General features: G+C 51.8%; 1 protein-coding gene across 3 annotated transcripts in view; it reads left to right on the top strand.

Annotated features, from left to right (window-relative positions):
- COL27A1 (collagen type XXVII alpha 1 chain) overlaps window positions 1-24,736 on the top strand; it is a 152,899-nt gene that overhangs the window by 24,616 nt on the left and 103,547 nt on the right. For all 3 annotated transcript variants that reach the window (XM_061426616.1, XM_061426615.1, XM_061426617.1), the window contains exons 5-8: window positions 2,850-2,903; window positions 13,339-13,392; window positions 14,861-14,914; window positions 24,555-24,599. In XM_061426616.1, the coding sequence (XP_061282600.1) occupies window positions 2,850-2,903; window positions 13,339-13,392; window positions 14,861-14,914; window positions 24,555-24,599 (207 nt within the window). The remainder of the gene's footprint in view (window positions 1-2,849; window positions 2,904-13,338; window positions 13,393-14,860; window positions 14,915-24,554; window positions 24,600-24,736) is intronic.

Raw genomic sequence — 24,736 nt, forward strand, 5'->3', positions numbered from 1 at the left:
TTCCTCGGTAGAAAACTCACACTGGCCACTGAACCCTGTCACCTGGGTGGCATATGCAGGATCCCCTCCCAGCTTTCTAGCCTTCCTGAAAATAAGTTCCAGCATTATCCCCATTTTACAGGTGAGGAAACTGAGGTGCAGAAAGATGCAGTTACTTTGACTAAGGCCAAGCATGGAGTAAACGCTAGAGCCCAGATTGAACCTGGACAGTCTGACTGCAGAGCCGATGACCTTAAACTACCTGTTGTGCTGCTTTTCCCTTCTACTTAGCTGAGCCCCTCTGGGCCAGAGACAGGTCCTATTGATTGTTCTTTCTTACCTGATGCCTAGCAAAGTCTCCTGCATCAGAATGTGCTGGGCAAATGGTTGCTGATGGGTTCTAGTCTAGGAGTCAAGAACATTTCCCATGAGAGAATGGATGCATGTACATGTATGGTTGAGTTCCTTTACTATTCACTGGTAACTGTCACAACATTGTTTGCTAATTGGCTATACCCCAATACAAAAGAAAAAAAGAGTATTTCCCCTCAAGAAGCTGTGTGATCTTAGGCAAGTCCTTTCCCTATTGTGGGGCTCAGTTACTGCATTTTTAAAACATGGGATCCTGGTAAGGCATTTCCTGCCAAGATTCCTCCCAGCTCTGAAGTTCTTCAAGTGAGGGAATGACTCTCCTGACATTCCTTTCAGGCTCTTGGAGGACTCCCCCCTCTCCCTGGAGCCCATCACCCTGTTTCTAGATGGGAAATTCCATAGATCGTAAAATTCCAAAGATAATACAATGCTGGGACTAAGCAATCCCAGTTCCCCTGTACAGATGATGGCTCTGGGGCTCTGGGAGGGGGCTGGGCCTTACCTGAGGTTCCCCAAGCCTCCGTGGCTTGGCCCTCTCCACCTCTGCGTACTCCCTGGCCCAACCAGGGGAATCCCTCAGCCTTCCTCCACTCAGCTTTCTGGGCTGCAGCGTTTGTAGAAGCAGTCTGCTTGGCTCCCAGTCAACTATGCAGTTCATTTCTCTGCAAGGCAATGGCTGGAGAGGGGAATGAAGGTGGGGGTGGGAAAGCAGGAAGCCCCCACCTCCCTGAGGGGTAGCGGGTGCTCTAGCCCTCCACCTTTGGGCAGCTGGGGGCACAAGTGGGGAGAAGTAGTCATTCCTGACCTTGTCCACCTTGTCTACCTCATCTGGTTCTGGGGTACTGGATGCGAGCGTCCCCTCCTCAAACATCCTTCGTCTAACCTTTTCCAAATTCAGGTTGAGCTCTGAGCTTAGATCCCAGGAGCCCAGACTGGGGTGAAGCTCTGAGGTCTTCCAGATTCCTTAGAGACCATGAGTTTCCCGTCATTCATGGAATTGATGGGGAGACTGAGCCTGGGGAGAGGGGAGACCCAGAGCTGGGACCAGGTTGCATCTAGTTGCCAGGATATAGCATCTGGTGAAATATCAGGAAGGGGCTGGAGGGCTGATTATTTTGGAGGTTACCCATGACACCGTTATAAATCCCCTAGGCTGAGTGAGCGTCTGAACTCGGTTCCTCCTTGACATGGACGGGGAAGGGGAGGGTCCCAGCTCAGGCATGAAGGAAGAGGGAGGTGCCTTGGGCGGAGAGTGATAGGCTGCAGCTGGGAAGTTGGCCTTGAAGCGAGAGGAAGGAGGCGAATTCATACACAGCCAGATTAGTCAAGAGGGGCCACGGATGAGGGCAGTGTGTCTGGAGGCTGTTGTGGTAGGGGGCACCCTTGAGGTGCCTGTCCCCACCCTTAGTGCCTCAGATTATTCCTATTGGACGAAGACTCTCGGAAAGTAGTTGACTCTTAGGACTCTGTTTATATTACTGGGCTGCAGGATGCTAGCCCGGGGCCTTTGCAGAGAAAGTGGACATAAGGCCCCAGCTGTTATAAGGGACGTTCAAATATGGCCTGGGAAAATCTAGTGCCACGAATAAGCCTTGGACTTGAAGCCAACAAACTAGGTTCCAGCCCTTGTTTGGCCACCACTCTGCTGTGTGACCTTGGCGAAGACCCTTTGACTCTCTGGGTTTAGTCTTCCCAGCTGTTTCATGGTCCCCGAGGGACTCTGTAAGCTCAGAACACGTAGAAATCTAAGGGAGAGAGCTCTGACTACCGTGGTGGCCATAGAAGAGACACGCCCTTGTTCAGAGGAGGCCGAGTACTCCCTTGACTGCGCGTGCAGCTCCAGAGGCTCGTGCAGAGTCCAGTTGGAGTCTGAAGGGTGGAGAGTTTCCCTTAAGCAGGAGGAGTCCCAGAAGGTTCCCTGGAGGAAGTGGCGTTAAAGCCAAGTCTTGAAGGATGGGTTGGATTTCATCTGGAGGTGATGGATAGGAAAGGCATTCCAGATGATGGAACAGCAGGGCATAGGCAATGTGAGGAGGAAGTACCAGGCGTGGGGCAGGGCAGCCAGTAGCTGAGTGTGCTCTGAGTCGAAGGAAGCAAGTGTGGGAGGGGCTGGTGGGGCCAGGTGCAGAGAGTATGGAGAGGTGATCCAATTCAAGGGCTTGTGCTTGGAAGCTGCACATCTGAGGTTTGTCCCTTAGCAGCCATGTGACCTGGGAAAGTTGTAAAACTCTCTGGATGGCAGCTTCCTCGTCTTGAAAATGGGAATCATGGTAGCACCTATCTTGTGGGTTAAAAAGATAGAATGAGGTGATGCACAGAAAGAGCTGAGCACAGGGCCAGGCATCAAGAGAGCCTTTCTGCAAGCAGCTGCTGTGGCCATACTGCTGAGACTCTGCTAGTGGAGAAGACCCAGCGGGCGGGTGGAAGTGCCAGGCCTTGCTTTAGGAAGTGGGATGCTCCTCTTTTCCCCTCATCTCTTTTTCTCTTTTGCCTTTCAGGGTCCTCCTGGGCCTTATGGAAATCCAGGCCTTCCTGGCCCCCCTGGAGCCAAAGTGAGTATATGCCGTGGGGTCTGGAGATACAGCCATGGGGTGGAAGCTGGGGTTTGGGCCCCGCACTGGGGGAGGCTTCCTTCCTTAGGGGATCCTGGCAGGAAGGCCTCAGAGTCTCCGTGGAGGATCCGTGTCTAGGCCACCAGCACTCCCAGAAGGTCTCCCAGGTGCCAGGCCCCATACTGGGCTGGAGATGCAGTGAGGAGTTCGGAGTTTAGCAACTGGTGGGGAGGGGCTGGGGTGAGAAGGAACCTAGGGTCCTCAAAGCGGGTGGGAAGAAAGATCATCTGCTGCTAAACAGGGGAGGGCCTTGGAGATCCAGCCTCAGCGTGTTACTGGGTCACAGGACACACCCTGGGGAGGCAGGTCAAGTTTTGAGCTGGGGAGGGATGTGGAAAGATCATGTTTGAGAAAAATCCCTGGATGCCGTGTGGAAGGCGGGCTGGGGGGCTGGGGACCAGAGTAGAGGCAGGGAGACCTGGGGGTGATACAGGCCAGCGTGGGGTGCAGGAGGAAGGGAATGGGTGCCTCGGCGATGTGGAGGGGAGATGGAGAGGACTCAGGGATGGACAAGAGGAGAGAGATGGGGATTCTCTCTTTAGCCTCAGTGGCCAAACCAGGGAACCAGAGGAAGGAATGTTACATTTGGGAATCTGTAGCCCAGCCAGGCAGAGAGATTCGTGGACATCCTGAAACTCAGGGGAGCTCTGAGTTGGAGATGGAGCCCTAGGGGGTGGCCAGCACAGACATGCCACCTCTGGACTGCAGATGAGACCAGAAACCCAGGTGACTGGTGCTCTGATGACTGTGGAGGCTCCAGCTCTGGGGCGCCGGGAGAGAACAGAGCTGTCCAGGGTGGTGCGTGGAGTGAGAAGCCCCAGGATGAGTACGGGGCCAGCAATATTAAGGTTATAAGGGGTAGCCTCAAGTGATGGCTGGAGAAATAGGAGGAGGGGTCAGGGGAGCTGAGAGCACAGCAATTGTGCCGAGAAGAGCACAGGGCAGGTTGGGAAAGGCAGAGGGTCTGCCTGGCTTTCAGCTGTGGGGTAACCAGATGAAGAGCATCCCTGGGCTTTGGCTGGCCCAGGCTCAGGGTCCTTTGCTAACCTGTTAAAAAGGTCCTGCAGCTTGAGGAAAACCATTAGCCAACTGGCCCCAGCTTGTGCTGTGATTGTCAGCTGAGCATCCTCCATAAGCTAGTTCTGACTCCTGGAGCTCTTTTTGGGACAAATGTACACAGGTAGCCCTGGATGTATGACAGTATGGTACCAGAGTGCTGGCGCAGAGCCCTCACACAGAGCTGCAGGAGCGCTCGCCTCTGCCTCTGTGGGTATGTGACTTCGGCCAGGACTGAGCTGGGGTCCTTTCTTGGAAAGTAAGCCCAGAGGCCTTGGGCCAGCAGCTGCCTGGAGGTGCTCTGGGTTTTAACAAAGCAAACACCGATCATGCCAAGCACTGTATATTGAACCCTTGCTCTGTGCTAGACGCTCTGCATGCACTTCACGTAGCCTCATTTGATCTCCACAAACACCGAATGAGATGGTGGGGTTACTGCACCCATTTATAGATGGAGAAACTGAGACTCAGGCAGATGATTGAGACCCTGCCTAGGCAAGGGCAGTGGGACCTGCCCCCATGAGTCAGGCCGAGGGTCTGAGTTCTCCTTGGGAAACTTCTGCTTTGCAGAGGCTTCTGGTCGCCCAGGCCTGGGTAGATAGATGCTGAGGATTAGCCACTGTTTTGATTGCCAGGCTTGCTCAAGAACACGCCTTTCTTGGCCTGCTCTGAGACTGTCTGGTCTTTCCCCCACTCCCCCACCACTCCCAGACTTGACCCCCTGCTCCTATGGTAGCAGATGCTCCATCAGCTTCTCACCTGTCCACACCGGCCCCAGTCTGGCCTGCAGCCCACCCCTCATCCTGCTAGCAGATGTAGGGAAACAGGAGGAGAACCTAGCAGCCGCTTTTCCTGCCATTTTGAGGAGCTGTTCTGAGTATGGTGAGGGAGGCTCAGACCTGGCAGATGAGCTCTCCTGCGGAACACAGGAATACAGAGCCCGAACCTGTGACTCAGGGCCTCATGGACAAGTTTCCAGCTTGCTTCTGTATAAACAAATAAGGGAGCGGGTTCCAGAAAATATACTGGAATGGGAGTTTTCTCCCAGTAGAAGTTGCATTAAAATGCCCTGGGGAAAAGTCATGCCCTTTTCCTGGACACTTGACTGGGAGTCTAAGAGGTGAGCCCAAGTGGATCCAGGGCAGTACAGTTGAACTGAAGGCCCCAGGCTGCTGGACTTTCGCCCTGGGCTGGTGTTCATCTGTGGTTTGGCCAGGATGGGGTTAAAGAAAGGCTCTTCTGGGACAGAATTCCTGAGATTGGAAGAGAATGTTGTGGATCTGCAGGAATGGGTGTGATTCTGGGGAGAGGGTCCTTGCTGTTTACCAGATCCTTTCTGGGTCTGGCTGTTGACCTGGTGGGACTCTAGGGCTGGCTCCCTCCAGGCCCGGTGCTAGCTCTTCCTTTTCCGAACAGTGTCGACTTCTAGAGCTGCCTCTGGGGCCACCCATCCGTTCATTTCCATTCGATGGGCAAACATTTATCAAGCACTTACTATGCGCTGTTGATGGAAAAATCAGCCCAACAGGCAGGGCCTGCCTAGTGGCAGCGAGCCCGCCCATCATCTGGATGGGTCACAGTGGGGTCACTTCTGTACCGTATTTATTGAGCTCTTGGGAGCTTATGACCTTGTGGGTTAAAGATCCCCCTGCCAGACTAAGGATGGGAGAGACTGGTGGATTGAGAAATCAAGAAGGGGAGACAGAGCAAAGATAAGGAATTTCATCCCTCTTGAGGTCAGGGGAGCAGAGACCCAAAGGGTCCATGACTTGATGGGATCACTTGCAGTGACCAGCAGTGGCGGGGCTGAATTTCAGGTCCTTGGGTTTGCTGGCTGGAAGACACTTAACAGGGCTGTACAGGTGGTTCAGGCCAGAGTCACCCTTCAGTCCCTTCTTCCCGCTCCAGAGCCAGGGCTTTCCCTATGTACCATGTATCCATACATTCCACATTCAAACCCATCAAGAAGAGAGTTTGCCAATTCCCACAGAGTCAAGATCACGGACTTTGAGACTGAAGCAGAGAAGCCAGAACCACGGGAGGATGGTATTAGCTGACCTTGGAGACCAAGTGTTGAGTTATGTGTCCAGCAACCACAGTTGTCATGCAGGAAAGCGCAGTGGTTAAGAGCACAGACTCTGGAGCCAGATGGTGGAAGTTCACATTCCAGGTCTGTTAGTAATAACTTCTAGTTCTGTGGCTCTGAGCAAATTATCTGAATTTCCCATGCCTTAGTTTGCTCATCTGGAAAATGGGATAACAATAGTAGCTGTCCTCCCCGCATCCCTGGTTGTCATGAGGTATAACTGAATTAAGAGCAGTGGTGGCCTGTGGTGGGTGGTCAGCTGTCAACAGGTGCAAGGTGCCCAGCCTACAAGGGGGCACAGACAGGGACAGTCCCTGCTCTTGTGGAAGCCAGCTGACCATACCATGCAAAGGGCTCCACATGAGAGACACTGGGTGCTCAGTCCCCACTGGATGGCAAGTGATCTTGTCTGGGAGGTAAGGCCTGCCTTCCTGGAGGGTGGGAAGGCTGAATCAAGTCTGAAGGGCAGCAGACCACCAGGCCAAGGGGTGAGAATAGGTTGGGGAGGGCAGCAGGCCTGCTGGATGTGCTAAGACTTTTAGACTTCATACAAAGAGCAGTGGGAAGGTGTGAGGTTTTCAGCAGATGGGACACAATCAGGTGTATCGTTTTGCAAAGGCCACTCAGGCAGTTGTGGAAGCCGGGTCCGTGGCCATCAAGTTGAAGGGTGGCCAGCCTGGAGCTGCCCCTGGGGATGCTGATTCTATGCCAGGTGAAATCAGATGGGATGCAGGGCCCAGGTCAGGTGAGAAGCTCTGGGTCTGAGGTGGACAGGGCTCCAGCTGTGCCTGTGCTGGGTGACGAGGCACCTGGCCCTTTTCTCCTTGGCGGCTGGCTGCCCTTCCCTCCTCTGCCCTGCTTGGTTTGCAGTGAAATACTCAGGATTACTGTGAGCCCTTGGGTATCTGGGGAGGATAGGCGGGCAAGAGGATCCATGCTTAGTGATCCGAGTGACTCCTTACAGAAGTCTCGGGCATCAGACCCCAGCCTCCCCTTTCCCTTTCTACAGTGACTGAAGTAGGACATACTCTTTAAGGGAAATGTGGAAAAGTCTGCTGCTGCTGCTGCTAAGTCGCGTCAGTCATGTCTGACTCTGTGCGACCCCATAGACGGCAGCCCACCAGGCTCCTCTGTCCCTGGGGTTCTTCAGGCAAGAATACTGGAGTGGGTTGCCGTTTCCTTCTCCAATGCATGAAAGTGAAAAGTGAAAGTGAAGTTGCTCAGTTGTGTCTGACTCTTTGCGACCCCATGGACTGTAGCCTACCAGGCTCCTCCGTCCATGGGATTCTCCAGGCAAGAGTACTGGATTGGGTTGTCATTGCCTTCTCCGGTGGAAAAGTCTAGAAAGTATCAAGAAGAAAGCAGGCCTCCTGCTGTGGCTCTGTCCATTCACAGGCACTGACTGCGTTTTAACATCCTGTGTGTCAAGGACTGACCAAGAACCCGACATACTTTGCAGGGTGAATGTTATTACCCCCATTTGCAGATGGGAAAACTAAGGTCTAAAATATCTAAGTAACTAGCCTATCTCTGATAAGTATCAGGGACAAGATTTGAATCTTCTGCTGTCTGACTCCAAAGCACATAGTTTTAGCCCTAAATCCATTAGCTCCATAGCCCTTTAGCTCTGTAGATTAAGCTATATATGTGTATATATATATATACGTTGCTGCTGCTGCTGCTAAGTTGCTTCAGTCATGTCCGACTCTGTGCGACCCCATAGACGGCAGCCCACCAGGCTCCGCCATCCCTGGGATTCTCCAGGCAAGAACACTGGAGTGGGTTGCCATTTCCTTCCCCAATGCATGAAAGTGAAAAGTGAAAGTGAAGTTGCTCAGTCGTGTCCAACTCTTTGCGACCCCATGGACTGCAGCCCACCAGGCCATCTGTCCATGGGATTTTCCAGGTAAGAGTACTGGAGTGGGGTGCCATTGCCTTCTCCATATATATGTTACATATGTATAATATATATACACACACACATGTATATACATATATATACATGCATACTACATATATATGAATAATTCAAAATATGCCTGTACATAAGTGCCATATAGTGCTTAGCTGTTATTTTATTAACAATTGCCTTGTAGAAAGACTGAACCAATCTATGCCACTGCTAGCATTAGAAGAGGATATTTGAAAAAGATAATTCATTATTGCTTCCAATACACTGCACTGATAATCTGTGAATAATTTTCTTACATTTGCTTTCTATTTGCATTTCACCATTTATGATTTTGTTTATTTTAGGGATTGGGATGTTATCTTTTGTTATTGATTTGTAAACATCATTTGTGTTTATATATGAAGGCTTATTAAGGCTGCATGTATCTTACAAATTATTTTTGAGTTTATTGTTTGCCTATTGAGAGTATTCATGATGATTTTCACAAATGAGAGTGTTACCTATTTTTTTTGAACCAACAATAACTGACATTTATTAGGAACTTTTACAATATGTCAGAATCTGAGCCTTCAGGAAAGCCCTAATTTGGAGAGCACTCTACCGTAAGTAGAGGCTTCCCTGGTGGCTCAGGTAAAGAATCTGCCTGAAATGAGGTGGACTGGGGTTTGATCCCTGGGTTGGGAAGATCCTCTGGAGAAGGGAATAGCAACCTACTCCACTATTCTTACCTGGGGAATTCCATGGACAGAGGAGCCTGGCGGGCTACAGTCCATGGGGTCACAAAGAGTCGGACATGACTGAGTGACTAACACTACCATATGTAAAATGTATGATTCTTTCCTTTTGTACTTAGACATTTTTTCCCATACTAAGACCAGAGAGGTATTCACTGGTATTTCATTTTATAATGTCATTTGTACTCAAAATTTTAAACCATCTGGAATTAAAATTCATGGAAGTAGGTATGGGTATAGCTTTATTTTCCCTGCAGTAGTTGATCATTTATTAAATGACTTTTCCTCCACTATTACATGACAGACCAGGGTCTATTTTAGGCCATTCAAATATGTTTCATTGCTATGTTTGTATATTTTTAGCCTAGTAAAGTACTATTTTATGACAGTTATTATCTTTATACTATGTGTCTCCCTGCTCCACTTATAATGTTCTGGCTATTTAATCTGTCAGATGAACTTTATGCCCATCTTAATAATTTCCTTAGAAAAAAACCTCTCTTGGGGTTTTTCTTGGAATTGTATTAAATGTGTTTATTTGTGAAGAATTACCATCTTTAAAATATTAACTTTTCCCATCTAAAACCATGGCATATCTTCCCATTTGGTTGAGTTTTTAAAACGTCTCATAATAAACCTCTATAGTTTTTATTGCATAAACCTGGCACATTTCTTACTAAGTTTGTGCTTAGAAATTTTATATTTTTGTTGCTGTTATGAATGGAATATTTTCCCCATTATATTTTCTAGCTGGCTTTCAGCTATTGAAAAAGAACTATTGACTTTGTATATTTGTACTTCTGGTGTTTATTTTACAACCATGCCCTTTGCTGAATTATTTTATTGGTTCTAACAGTATTTCACTTAGTTCTCCTGAATTTTTAGACAGGCACTCATATTGTTTGCAAAAAAGGACATATTTTTGCCTCCTTTTCCTCAAAGGTTAGTAGTCTTATTTGTTTTTCCTGCCTTATTGCTGTGGCCAGAACTTATACACACATGAAACAGTAGTAATGATGGCCAGAGACCCAGTGAACCTTCAGAGGACCTTCCAGAGCTGGGGCTAGATCCGACCCAATCCTAGCCCTAGAGTTGTCTCTTGAGACTCCACTGATTTATTTTCTCACTTGGGAAATATTTTTCTGATGCCTCCTCGGGGCCGGGCCCTGTGCTACGTACTCAGGATCGTGTATCTTGCAAAAGATGACTTGCACAGGGGATTTCTGGCCCAGAATTTTCCGGTCCTTGGTTCGCTCCTTCTTTGTCTCAGCCCCTCGTGAGGCCTCGTGTAACCAAAGCCTTCTGTTCTTTCCACTTCCCAACTTCACCTGCAAGAAAGCAGCTCATAGTTTCCATTCCCGCTCTGTTAGTAGCACTTCTGGCTTAGTATATACCTTCCTAACCATCTTCTAGCTCCTCAAGGCTCTGTTAACTAGAGTCTGCTATTCCATACAGAGGGAAAGGGACTTGTCCAAGATCACACCGGCTCATTGGCTGGAGAGCTGGGTCTGGCACCCACGTCCTCAACCTCACTGAGGTGTAAACAATTAATTAGACTTTATTATTCTTTATATCTCTTACTGGAGAATTTGCAGGAGTCTGGCTGGGAAGATGGATAACTTTCTGCATCCCGAAAGTCACACCTTCAGCTGAGCAAGGGTGCCTTGAGCATCCGTGGAGCCCACACTGCATCTGCTTCCCTTCTTGTCTTCCTCCAGCCTTAGCTTGGCTGATTGACTCTCAGTCTGGGTCAAGTTCTCCCAGCCCCCTCCTGTACTCCACGTGTCACTGGTCATAGTTAGTCATCTGTGGTGTATTGAAATGTGAAGAGCTTGGGCTCTGGAAGCAGACTTCCTGAATCAAAATCCCACTTATGAATTATAGGATCTTGGACAAATTATTTACCCTCTCTGTGCCTCAGTTTCCTCATCTGTGAAATGGGGATAGTGATCATGGCTCCCTTTTAGATTTACGCGCTGAAGACTTAGAAGAGCACTAGAAAATGCTAGAGCATTCAGCATTACCAGTCTCTGGTTTCTCCCTTGAGAGGTCCCCACCGGCACGACTTGTGTCTTGATCCCCACCATGGTATTCCCAGTGTACACTGTAGGATGTGTAGATGTTCAATAAATTTCAGTGTTCTTTTGTTGTTCTTGGGCAGGGATTAAGTCCCAAACACGGTGCTGGCTGCTGAGAGTGCAGAGAGCAGTCCATAGAAACTAAAATGCCCCCGGATATGGCCTCTGGGCAAAGGAACCAGTCTGGCATCCCTTCGGGTCTCAGTTTCCCCCTTTGTAAGATGACAGGACAGGATGCACAAAGGCCCCCCCATGAGAGCATTTTAAGCCCAGCTCCTCTATTGGCTGCAGAGCGAGGTGGGCAAGGGCGGGGTGGGTAGAAGCTGCTATCCTTTTTTGGCCACTGGAATCCTGGGTGGCCCTGGGCCTGGCCTTGCACATGGACATAAAAGGCATTGGAGCTGGGCTTGTGAACGCCAAGGCTGGGAGAGTGTCAACAAGGGGCTGCTGCAGCATGAGGCTGTTGATCCTAGAGGTGAGGCCCTCAGCAGTGACCTGGATGGACCCAGGTGGACAGAGAGTTGGGGTTCTAGCAAGGAGGGACTGCCCTGCAGCCTGGGGCAGCCGAAGGGCATGTGGGAGAGGTATCTAGGCTTCCCATTTGTACGTGAGGGCTCTGGAGTCAGATTGACCCAGGACCTAGTCAGACCTAGTGAGACATGGCCTCTTACCTGCATGCCACCCTGGACTATGACTCAGCCCCTCTGAATCTGGGGCTTGGTCTTGTGTTGCCACATGTGTGTGTAAGAGGGCTGGCGAGGTGCTGCATTGAGTGGGCCTGGCACAGTGTTGGGCACGTGGTAGGTGGGCAGCGAAAGGGCACCCTCTCTGTCTTAAGGTTTGGAATGCAGTGATTTCTCATGCAGTGACTGAGTCAGGATTTGGAAGATCTGTGTCCTGACACAGAAAAGAATCAAATGGGAACTAATTAAAGTTGGTTTTTAATCCCCACGTGTAACATCTCACTGGCTCCTTGCCAAGAAACCTGGACGCCAGGCGGCCATGTGTGCCTGCACCCTTGTGTGTGTGTGTGCGCATGTGTGTGTGCATGTGTGTGCGTGTGCGTGCGCGCGTGTGTGCATGTGTGTGTGCACATGTGTGCGCGCGTGTGTGCACATGTGTGCGTGTGTGCGCGCGCACGTGTGTGCACGTGTGTGCGTGTGTGTGCACATGTGTGTGTGTGCATGTGTGTGTGTGTGTGTGAACATGCACCCATGCGTCTGTGCACATGCCTCTGTGTGTGTATGTGTGTGTGCGTGTGCTGTGCAGCCCGCATTTTAAAGGTGAGGAAACAAGCTCAGAGAAGTGAAGTCACTTGCTTAAGACCCTACTGTGCGTCTGTGGCTTAACCCAGGACTTCTGACTCAGGACCCAGATTGGGGAGTGAGCTGGGGAGTGAGGCTAAGGGACAGATCAGGAGACTGACTTCTCAAAGGACCGTCTGCTGAGTAATTTAATCAGGCCAGAGCCCTCTTTAGCTATAAGAGACACAGCTGGTAGGTCCTTCCCTGAGCACGTGCTCATAGAAGCCAGGATCCTTGTGATGGGGATGCTCCCTGTGCGTGGGACTAGGGATGCTGGTCTGACTGGGGACATACTACTTGTCAGTGTCTCTGCTATTCCCGCCTATTCTAACTTGTTGGGTCCCAGGCCTCTGTTATGGGAGTCACAAATTCAGGGTCCTAGTCTTAGCTCTGCCAGTGCCTCAGCTTGGGTTCCTGGGCTGTCCTTTTCCTTCTCCAGGCCTCAGTTTCCCTGAATGTGTTATGGGGTAATAGCACTTCCTTTGTCCACTTCATCTGGCTATTCTGGGAACCTGGTGGGTTGAGGGATATTGCAAACTGTGAAGGGCTGTACATAGATTAAGTGGCTGTTAGTGCACTGGCTCTAGGTAATTTGAGACGGTGAGGTGAGCATCAGGGGCTAGGAAAAGCAGAAAGAATCAAGCTTAACTTCAGGATGTGTCTCTTAGAAGGTCTCTGAGAGCCCTGGGGGAGCACATCACCTATACAGTGGGCCCAGGGATCTACAGATTGGTGGGGGAGGATGCAGTCAAGCTGCATCTTGAGAATGTTTCTGGTTTGGCTAATGATGATTGTGGGGGGAGTGGTTTTCTACTTGGGGGTGATTACCTGCATAAGGACCCAGCAGCAGGAATGTGCAAGTCCTGGGGGAAGAAGGACTGTAGTCTGGGATGGGGCAGAAGGGCCCCGTCTTTGGGCTGGGCTGGTAGGAGGAGAGCAGAGTTCTGAATAGGGTGGGTGGGACCAGATGATGGAAGACTTGGGACACCCAAGGGGGAGTTCGGACTTTGTCAGTAGGGTGGTGGGCAGCTATGGAGGGTTGCTGGAGCAGGGGAGTGATGGGATTGAAGAGGACCCCATGGAGGAATGTGAGTGGGGTGGAAGGGGAGGGCATTTAAGCAGAGGACAGGGATTTGAGCAGAGTTGGTGGGGAGAAACCCTCTTTAGAAGACGTGGCGGCCAAAGTGGAATTGTTTCTGTTTCAGGGACAGAAAGGGGACCCCGGGCTCTCACCAGGAAAGGCCCACGATGGGGCAAAGGTAGGTTTCCAGGGACCCCAGCGCTCAGGGAAGCGGAGGAGTGGATGGTAGGGAAACCGCCATGCCGTGGCACGGACCTCCTGACAGAGGCCTCTGCGTAACAAAAGGCTGGAGGCAGGATGTAGAAAAGGACGTGGTCTGTTCTCTTTGAAGCCCTTCAGCTCTCCCTGCACCAAACCCAAAGCTATCCCTGCTGCCTTCTTCCTATGTGCAGCCAATAAAACTGACAAAAAAATGTGACCTGTGGACATTCCTTTGGTGAATGTCCTTTGGCCTGATGCTCTGAGTGGGTTTTCTGCAGGGCCTGCGAGGTGGCCCTCGGCATCCAGAAGCTTCTTGGTGGCACACGCCCAGGAAGCTTCCAGCAGACATTCGAAGACCCCTCCTAGGTGGTTAGTTCAACACACGGATCTATGGATTTTCAGGACGTAGAAGGGAATGGGCTGGGGAGGCAGGGCTGCCTGACTCTGAAGGGCTGAGACCAGAACTTCTCCCATGGAAGAGAGAAGAGTTAGGCCCAAGGACTTCATTGCCCCTGAAGCATCCACCCTGTAAGTTAGGCAAGGGGCCTGGAGGGAGTGCAAGTCAGGCCAGAGCAGGGGAACCCAGAACTCTAAGATCGCCCAGGGTCCCGGATATCCATCCTCTGGAAGGAGTCCTTGAGTCTGGTTTCCTTCTGGACACAACCCCAAAGCCCTCCTGACCGGAAGAACTCTGCTTCTCAGCCCAGCCTCTGGTGCATGGAGACTTAGAGGTGGCGGCTCCTGTTGATTTCTCTGAGACACAGGAGGCTCATTCCTTCACATCTTCATGAGAAGTTTGCTCACTCAGCAAGCGCTTCCTGTGTATATACATCCACACGCACCCCCATTGGATCCTCATAAGCTTATAGCCCAGGCAGCTGGGCCTAGCTTGCCTGGGAGGAAACAGAGGCCCCAGAGGCGGCGGCTGGAGGCCACGCAACTGGTCAGGTGTAGACCAGACTTTGTACCCGGGCTGGATGACCTCCAGGGGCCCAGGCTTCTCTCCTGCTCCTGCGTTGTCTGCTCCTGGGTCTCATGGTGGTGGCAGAAATGCCCCCTACTGGGTGGCCACCATGTCCAGCACAGGCAGGAGAGAGGGGGTCAGGAATGTAGGAGAGGGATTGCCAGTTGGAACAGGTTGCGTGTTCTCCAGATCAGTGGTTTGCAAACATAGTTTTGGCGGTGTAACCCATTCCCCAGATGGTTCCTTCTGCCGAAGTCCAACATAGAAAACAGATCAAATGGAGAGACTGAATTATGTGGGGAGGGGCTGGGTCCCATGCCTGCTCGGCTGCCCTCACCCTGTGCAGAGGACCTGAGTCTCCCCTGAGGCCTTTAGGCCTCCGTGAATCCTATTTGCAAACCACTGGCCCTGGGAGGCCGAACTTTCAATAAGTGTCTGCTCCTATTGCCCCATCTCACCCCGTTTTCTGTGTTTTTTTCAGGGTGACATGGGCTTTCCCGGGCTCACTGGGAATCCAGGACCCCTTGGACGAAAGGTACACTTTGGTGCTGATGCTTCACTTTGTCCAGTGGGTTTCCTAGCAAGCGGGGTCCTCAGACAGGAGTGCTATGTACTGCCTCTCCCCAGCCCTGGCCCAGATCCTCGGCAGTGGGCTGGTGGCCAGAGGGGAGAGAGGTTTCTGAGGGTCTGTGCTTACCCGGGGGCGTGGAGCACCTTGGCTTGGAGCAGGTCCCCCCACCATGGTTAGTGAGATGTGACAAGAAGTAACCCTGTCCTTCCTTTTGCATCCCAGCTGCTCCAGGGAGGTCCTGAGGGTGCTCTTGGTGGTGGAAGGAATATTGTCAGAGCCAGGAGTCCCCATAGGTTCAGCTCCACCTTCCATGAGCTGAGTGGCCTGGGACCTGCACATCCCCTCCCTGAACCTCAGCCTTCTACCCGGAGTGACCATGACCTACCCCGTCCCCTGTCCCTGATCTCCCGGGGGCTGTAAACCACGAGCAAGGTCTGCAGCCTGAAAGTTGAGCGAGTGGGCTCCGGGGTCAGTTGCATCTGGACTCCACTCCCTGCTCCACCATTTGCTCGCTGTGTGACCTGGGGCAAGTCAGTAACCTCTCTGGGTCTAATATCATCCCTCCCATATACTGCAGGGAAATCTCTATAGAGGCAGAGTTCTCTGTGCATTTTGAGCTGTTCTCATCCGCCCCCACCTCATCACTGCATCAGTCAGGCAGGGGGTGTTACCTTTTTGGGGGAAGAGCTGCCATTTTCCTAGGTGGTGGGTCTCTGGCTGGCTGTGCCCCTGAATTCCTCTCTGGCTTCGCAGCTAGGGTGAACCATCCTTCAGACTCAACAATACTTGTGCCCCCTCCAGGAAGCCCTTCTAGAACCCCAGCTTTCGGGTCTAGAGCCTCTACTCTGCTCGAAGACTCAAAGTCCATCTAAACTGCGTTCTTTTCAGCCCCCAGACCAGCCTCACCAACCAGGACATGCAAGAATGGTTTGTCGCTCTTCCTGCAGAGCCTCGCTCAGGGCCTGTGTGTAGTAGGTGTTCAGGAAACAGGGAGGACAGTGCAGGGTCAGGGTCAGTTACTATTTTTGCAGGAAAACCCCCCATTGCTGATGGGTTTTCAGTCTATAGATCAGCCGAGGGCCGCAGCTTGAGCATCCTTGCTGGCTCCCAGCTGTAGCCACAGCTGCCCTCTTCCTTGGCCATCTGGTTCTCATTTGGGCAGCCGTGGCATCTCCTGGCTCCATCCTGTCCATGCTCTGAGGGTCCCCATGGCACAGGTGGACGTGGAATATGACTGCCCCCGGACCCCTTCTCCTCCAGCCTCTTCGGCCAGAACAGGTCCTCCTGCAGATCTGAAGAAGCCAGACCCAGACAGGAGTGCGTGGCTGTCTGTGAGCTGGGGAAACGTGGTCTTTTCTGGCTCAGAGAACACAGAGGAACTCCCTCTCCCCGCTCACTTCCTCTCTGGGCTCCAGCACTTTCTGATGGATGAGGTGTGAGTGGAAAAGTCTTCTTCCAGTCCTGGCTCATAAAGCAGCCAGTGGTGGTCTCGCTTGGCACGGGAGTAGGAATCTAGCAGAGGAGGTGGAAGATGGAAAACCAGACGGGACTGGCTCCTGCCTGGGGTTCTAGCCTTCCTGCTCTTAGCAGATGTCCAGGGAGGCCCAGAGTCCCCAGCGCAGGGGAACCAGCTCACCTGAGCAGGGAGAGACATCTTTTCTAAATTAAGGAAGAGTCTCTGTGTGGTAGGAAAACGATTTGGCAAAGCCATTTCCACCGAGTCCCTCTGGCTCCTGTTGAGGCAAACACGGGGGAGTTTGGTCTGGCAGGTCAGTGTCACCTAATCACAGGGAGTGGTGGTGCTCAGGTCTCAAGGCAGGGACCCCTGACCAGTGGTGGGGGTCAGGGAGGCAGGCCAATGGGGTGGGCAACCTCACCTGGAACCATCCCTGTTTGTCCGTAGTCGCTCCTCCCACAAGCATCTTTTGGTAACAACGGTAGCCATTTGGCACTGATCCTGCTGAGCGGTTTGCCTGCATCATCTCATGTGGGGAGCCTTGAGCGAGAAAGAACGTCAGTGGCTGAGAGGCGAGGCCAGTGTGCCCTTTGCTCATCAGCACGTTGAATTTTGGTGTCACCTCATAGTGACACCAGTAGCCCTATTCATTCATTTCTTCAACAGGACGGATTGGTTGCCTATTGTCAGGAAGTGTGCAGGCCTCTGAGCTGAATAGAGACAAAAATCCCTGATCCTCAGAGTTTGCAGTCTTGTGGGAGGAAGGAGGCAATAAAAATGGTAAAAATACGAGGTGTGTTAGAAGATGAAAAAGGCCATGGAGAAAAGTGGGCAGGAGAAAGGGACTTTGAGTTGGGAGTTTCTCATATTGACTAGTGTGACAGAAAGGCTTGCTGTTCCTCATCACATCGCTTCCTCATAATAGCCTCCAGCAGTTAAGCAGTATTATGCCCATTTTACAGCTGAGAAAACTAAGGCCCAAATAGGTCTCATTCATTCATTCACTCTTCCAGTCATTGCACAAAGATGTACCTATGTACCTGGCCCTTTGCTGACACAGGTGTTAAATGCCAATGAGATCACTGAGGGCTTTCGGAGAGTGAAGTCTACAGCCCTGGTTCCCAGCCCCTGTGTGTGTGAGAACCAGTGCAGGAGTTTGTCCTTCACCTCCACAGGGGTTCCAATTCAGCTGGTCTCAGTGGACTAGAGCACTAGATCATCACGTGCAGCCAAGGCCAGAGCCACTGGGCTAGTGGACAGAGCCTCCAGGGTCACTAAATGGCAGACCTGGGATTTGAACTCAGGTCTTCTAACCTGCAGGCCCTTTCCCTCTCTACAATGCTGATAGAAACAGTTTCTTACTTAAGAGCCTCCCCACCTTCAATAAGGCTCCCTTCTCCGCATCTGTCTGCGATGCTAGCCAAGGGACTCTGCTGAGCTGATTCCCAAGGGCAGGTCAGACACGCCTGGATGGAATCCCAGCTCTGTCCCCCTCCTGGCTCTGTGAGCTTGGGCCAATGGCCTCAGTTGCTTTGTGCAGTGTTTCGGAGGGTTAAATAAGATGCTATGTCCTCAGCACCCAGCGTGAATGAACGAATGATCGTGAAGAAGCAGCACTGAAGAAGGTCTTGCCCACTTGGTCCCATCAGTCATCTTGCTTAGTTACCAGTTAACTGCCCTCCCTTGTGGCTCAGATGGTAAAGAATCTGCTTGCAGTGCAGGAGACCTGGGTTTGACCCCTGGTTTGGGAAGATCCCTTGGAGAAGGAAATGGCTACTCACTCCAGTATTCTTGCCTGGGGAATCCCATGGACAGAGGAGCCTGGCGGGCTATAGTCCATGGGGTCACAAAGAGTCAGACATGACTAGGGACTCACACACACACACACCCTCCTCTAGCCCAGAAAGCTGGAGAGCCCTGTTTGCTCCTTGGGAGGGCAGAATCCATGCTGTCTCTAGTCTAATCCCCCTGCCTTCGCTCCTATAGAGCAAGCGCTTCTCAACTGCCCCCAGGGAACAGTTCACAGTGGAGGCATTTTTGGTCATTACCCCCTGGGAGGGGGCGCTTCTAGCTTTAAATGAGTAGACGCCAGAGATGCTGTTACAGATCTTGTGATGTATGGCACACACACCCCACCCACAGCAAAGGCTGATCCAGCCTGCGCTGTCAGTGGTGCCAAGACCAAGGAATTCTGCTGTATAGAAACCTTTGAAGCATCCAACCCATGTGCCCTGGGCCTTCCTGCCTCCCTGCATTTGTTTATGCTGGGCTCTCCCCTGGCAGGCTCTCTCCTCCCTACTCATCTTCATGTATCAGTCTCGATTTTACCCTCACATGCCATCTTTTCCAAGAGTATCTGCCCAGCACCTCCAGGCAGAATTCGTATCTGCCTTCTCACACCAGCGCATTTTCTCAGCCTCTTTGGGACTCTGCATTTTCTGGCTAGCGGGCAACTCACTGATATTCTTGGCATAGTTGTCAGACTAGACCAAGTTCACAGAGAAGGACCTCTTCTTTGTTCCTCATGTGGGGCTCAGCACAACGCTGGACACAGACATCTGCTCTTTCACCCCACACCTCCCTGCTTCCTCTGCCCATGGCAGACATAACGAGTTGCTCTTTCTTGCCAAGCCTAATTCAGCCTCAAACTCTTTCTTAACACATTGCTCCAGGCAGACATCACTGATGGAATAAAGTTGGTACCCAAATTGAAACTTCCTCTTGGCTCCTTCCTGCCACCCTCACCCTGCCCATAACCCCTCTCTATGCCTTCTGCATTGGCCACTGTCTGAGAGTCTGTAGTAAAGTGGGCAGGCAGAGGGGGTCATCTGGGGATGTTTTTGGGGGTGTGTGATTGACAAACCTTAAGGCAATCTCCTGCCTTTCTGCAGAACTGCCAGTTCTATCTGGACATAGCACCCCCAGTTCCATGTAGCACCCCCAGTTCCAAGCAGCACCCCCCGTTCCATACAGCGCCCCTACTGAGAACCTCCTTGGGTTCCCCCTGTTGCTGAGCTGTTCTGATCTTCTGGTGCCTACACCCACTCTGTTTCTTTTTTTTTTAAGAACATTTATTTATTTAAAAGAATTATTTATTTTAAATGGCTCTACTGGTCACATCGTTGCGGCATGTGGGATCTTTAGTTGTGGCATGTGGGATCTAGTTCCCCAAACCCAGGATTGAATCCGGACCCCCTGCTTTGGGAGCACAGAGTCTTAGCCACCAGACCACCAGGGAAGTCCCTCCGGCTCTGTTTCTGAACTCCGCTGACCCTCTGCTCTCCAACGAGGCTCCTCCTTCTAGCCTCAGCTTACACCACCACCTCCTCTGCTTGGGTGTCTGTACTCCCCTAGCAGTCAGCGCTACTTTGTCCTGCTTCGTATGTGTTTAGTGCCCATATCCTGTTCTAGAAGGTAGGGAGCAAGTTTGCTTTGTTTACTTGTGTGTTCTTAGTGCTAAGATAGAGTCTGCCACGTTGGTGGGGCTTAGCAAACCTTTGAATGAAGGAGTAACCAGATGAATGAAGGCTCCATACAGAAGCTCTACCTCCCTGCTCTGACCTCTTTCAGGTACCCACTGAGCAGAGTTCAGCATCAGAGGCCTGACTGTACTGGGATGGACTGTGCTTTCAGACAAGCCACGCATCACATTGCAGAATCCCATAGAATCCTATCATTTTGGGGCCAACAGGGTGCTTTGAGAAGCCAGCTAGGGAAACTGAGGTGCAGAGAGGAGCAGGAACTTGGCGGGTATGGTGTCGTGGCTCACTCCGCCTCTTGAAAGATGTTTCTTCCTCCTGACCCTTTCTGTTGAGGGGCTGTCCATCCTGCTGGCTGCCCAGTGTGGCCTGGGAGCTGCCAGGGTGGTAGAGAAGTTTAGCGGGAAGCCTCATGGAATGCTGAGTGGGTCTGGTGAGCTTTATTCTACTGCAAGAGAAGCTGGGGCCTCGTGCAGGCTGATATGGAGCCTTCAAGATCAGTGTGCGAGGGGGGATCTGCTGAGAGGTCTAGGCTGGTTCTCAGGACCCCCAGGAAGGGACAAGACCCCCCCTCCCCTCCCTTCCCAAAGCCCAAATAGCATCCCAGCCGACGGGGAGACTGTCTGCAGTAACAGTGAGGTGATGTCTGGTTTTTACTTGTGCATTGTAAGCAATGATTAATCTGGCTCCCAAACCAAAATATAGCCCGAGTTCTATTATAAACACGGGTCCTGTGGAGACCCGCCTGCCGAGAGCCAGAGGCCCCTTGCAGATTTCTGTGGTCCCTGGAACTCCCCTGAAGCCTCTGCTCTCCCCTCGTCCTGGTCAGGCAGCCATCACCCGTGGGGAAATCACTGCCCGTGGGTCCACCTTGCGGTCAGCGCCCGCCATGTAATTGCTGGGGCCCTGGAGAAGGTAATGGTTTAGATTCTTCCAAGACCTGGGGCCCTGTCATTTGAAGCTATTTCACTGGCCCCAGCTTGGTAAACACCGTTAAGGTGCTTTCCAGGGAGCATAGGAACCCCCACCCCCACCCCAACCCCATGTCTTGGCTGTGTTCAATCTCAGCTGTTCCCAGTCCGCTAACAGAAACACAGGTTCGTGGCAGTGTTCAAGGCCCTTCCGGGTCCATGGTTTGGAAAAGACCTACGAACTGTGGCCTTCTGGACAAAGCCCAGCCCAGTGGGTCTGGAGTCATGGGGAATGGTCTGGGCTTGGCCATAACTTGCCAACTAGCCTTTGGCGAGTCTGTTTACCTGTCTGAGCCTCGGTTTCTCATTGTATCCAATGAAGGAGGCTGTGAAACTGATGGCTTAGGTCCCTTCCAACTCAGACAGTGGGTTCATGATGCTACAGTGACCCACAAGCTCAGACCTGGGGAGGTGAGTCTGTAAGAGGGTCTTTCCCTTGGTGACCCTGTGACTCTTCCAGGTGAGCTCGGGTCTCAGCAGTTAGGACATAGGACTTTGCAGCCTGCTGTGTGGCCTCTTTACCTCACTAAGCTTCAGTTTCCTCACCTGGCATCAGTTTCTTCATCTGGCAAGTGGGCATGGTAATTCCTGCCTCTCAGGGATGATCGCAGGTGTTGATGAGATGGTGCACCTAGGCCTTAATGCGGGGCCAGGCATAGAGTGAGTCACTGTCACGTCCCCAATGGTCATTCACTTCCTTTTCACTGCATCCTGAGTAGGAGATTTACTTGAAATCTCCTCCTGGGATTTCACTGACAAGTCTGCCAAAGCATTGGTTTCTAGCTTCTTTGTGGCTGCAACGAAGCCAAAGGAGCACGTGGTGCGCAGGGCTCCCTGGACCCCTCTCTCGCTTCTCTTGGAATTCTTGCTCCGTTATTGCACTGGCTCCATTATGGCACTGAGGCAGCAGAGGATGGCAGAGAGAGGCTCAGAGAAGGCTTAGAGCTCAACCCCTGGGCTGAGTCACACAGCTTAGAGCTCGAGGCTCCACTCAGCTCTCCATGGGAAAAGGCTTTGCTTGTTTTTTCTCATCGGCAGGCTTCAAGTGGAGAAAGGATGATGGTCATACATCCTGTCCATGACACATCCCTGCTCAAAACCCTCTTGTGCTTTCCTGCCATCTTTCCACCTGGCATGCTCTGGCTTCCTGCTTCTTTTCTGACGACCTGGTCACTCTGCCACTCACCCCTCACTCATTCTTTCTTGAGAGCGTTCTCCCTCAAGGTTTCTGCCCCTATTGTTCCCTCTGCCTGGGAAGCCTTTCCCCAGAGAGCCAGCCCTGTGTCCAGCCCCCCTGCCTGCCATGGTCACCACCATGCCCAACATGGCCCTGCTCTGTCCTCTGACTCTGCTCACTTTTCTCCATAGCACTCCATAGCACTCTCCATAGCTCCATAGCACATGCCACACATTATCGCTTTTTTAGAATTTCGTTTTCAGTGATGATGAGAAAACACATCACGTACATTTTTCCATCTGAACCCTGTTTGTGTGTGCAGTCCAGCAGTGTTGGGTATGTTCACACTGTTGTGCAATCGATCTCCAGAACTTTTTCATCTTGCAAGACTGAGACTCTACCCCCATGTGAGCAGATCCTTGAGACATTACGTTTTATATTTATTTGTTTTTGTATCTGTTTAATTAGACTGTAAATTCCGTTAAGGCAAAGGATCTTGTCTTCTTGTTCACCCGATGCCTAGCATGGGGCCAGAGCATGAAAGTGCAGCAAATGTTTTGTTGCATGAATGAATGAAATATAAAGATCATGCTACTAACAGCAGCTGGTCTTTATGGGGCCGTTGAATTCAGTGTGGTGCTAAGTGCTTCACACATTATATCATACAGTCTATAATGCCAACCCCTGAGAACCCCATTTTGCAAGATGAAACCAGGGCTCAGAGAGGGGGCCCCAAGGCCTCCAGCCAGTAGGGAAGCAGGATAGGGATCCAGATTAATCTGAAACAAGAGATCTTAACCACTCTGCATGCTGGCTGCTGACTGTGGCCGCTGCATCACTTTGCCCATTGGGAAAGAATGGCATGCTGGCGGAATCTCACCCAGCCGTGCTGCATCAAGATCATGGGCCCCAGGTCTGAGATGCAATCACAACGCTGAGCAGTCTCAAGGCGTGAGTAGGTGCAGAAGGAATGCTCGTAAACTCCCCAAACCTCTTGGATCAGAGCGATGCTGTTTATAATTAAAGAGTGCCGCTTTCTAGGGGTCTGTGGGGGTGCCAAACGTGTGTGCCTGTGGGTGTTTGTGGATGTGCATGAACTGTACATGCCCAGGGAGGCTGCAAGGCTCTCCGTGTGGCCTCCGGTGTCAGAAGGACCCAGTGGTGAGCTTGAGCCGCTGCTCCTTAGTAATGGGATTCTGGACAAGTGACTTCCATTCTTCAAGACTCGGTTTTCTCCTCTGTAGGATGGAGATGATATAAAGAACAGTGGGTAGAAGGGGTTCACAGGCATCGTATGTGTGTGTGTGTGTGTGTAGTCTAGAGTCTTGTTAATCACCAGCCTGGGGCAGCCCTAGGGCTTCTACCTGCAATGCAGGAAACCTGGGTTCGATCCCTGGGTTGGGAAGATCCCTTATAGAAGGCAATGGCTACCCACTCCAGTATTCTTGCCTGGAGAAATGCATGGACAGAGGAGCCTGGTGGGCTACAGTCCATGGGGTTGCAACGAGTCAGACACGACTGAGTGAATAACATGCTGGGGGAGCCCTAGAACTCCTGAGTTCCAGAACACCAGAACTGAAGGGTCCTCGGAGTTCTAACTCCCTTATTTGACATCCAAAGAAGGGCAGTGACCCCTCCAGGGTTGCACAGTAAGTCAGAGATGGTCTGGACCCAGCACAGGGCTCCGGTGAAGGGGGGATCTAATGGAGATTACCCCATCTCCACCACACTGTCTGAAACGGAAGCCCCTGCTCCGTCTTGTTTCCTAACAGCCCAAAGCTTAGGGAAGTTTGAAGTCTGGGGTTTCCCTGCAAAGAGCTCCTTACACTCATGAAACAGTCCAAGTGGCTGTCCCCAGTGCCACCTGCAGGCACACACTCGTTTTGATTCTCTTGACCTGGAGACCTGGCCTTGGACCACGGGAATTAGACCGTGGGGACAGGACACATGGTTGGTACTGAAACGTCACCAGACTCTTTCTCAGTCAGTCCAGCGGCCTCTTGTCCCCTGGAATAGTGGCTGGAATCACTGGGAAGAAGGGGGGCAGCTATTTGAGGGTCACACAATTGGTCAATATGTATGAGATCTTTTCTGACAGGGGGTTAGTGAGAAGGTTCCGACAGAAAAATCCCAGCATTGTATGGTGGGTGAGCACAGCTCAGACTTTAAGGTCCTCATCTGTCCGCCCATCACTGAGACATCCCTCCAGCCCTGCTTCGGACGTTCTTACCTTCTCTCTGGGTTTGGAAAGAAGGGTGGTGATAACAGCAGCAGTCTCTCCCAGTTGCTGTATCCTAATTCAGCTCACAAGCCCTGCCCCAGGAGGGATCAATCCCCGCTGTCTTCTGGTCTAAGAACCACTGGTGACAGAGAGGAAACTGCAGGATGCCTGATGTACTTATCTCCACTCGGACAGCAGTTCTCAGATGCGTACTAGCACACGTCCCTGCCGTAGCGCCTGCAGTGATCCCCGGACCCCGACGTGTGGTCCTAGGCTCAAGTGGTTTCTTTCCCTCCGCAGGGACAGAAGGGTTATCCTGGACCGACGGGGCACCCCGGAGAACAGGTGAGGGCTGCAGCCTCAGCCCCGCCCTCCTCGCCCTCCCTTGCTCCAGCCCCCCTGCCTGTCCTTGGCCTCCACCCCACCCTGCCTGGTTCCACGAGTAAGCTCCAGAGCCAGGAGGCTCTGCCTCCCATCCCGCT

This window comes from Bos javanicus, chromosome 8, assembly GCF_032452875.1.
Source record: "Bos javanicus breed banteng chromosome 8, ARS-OSU_banteng_1.0, whole genome shotgun sequence".
Taxonomy (NCBI): Eukaryota; Metazoa; Chordata; class Mammalia; order Artiodactyla; family Bovidae; genus Bos; species Bos javanicus.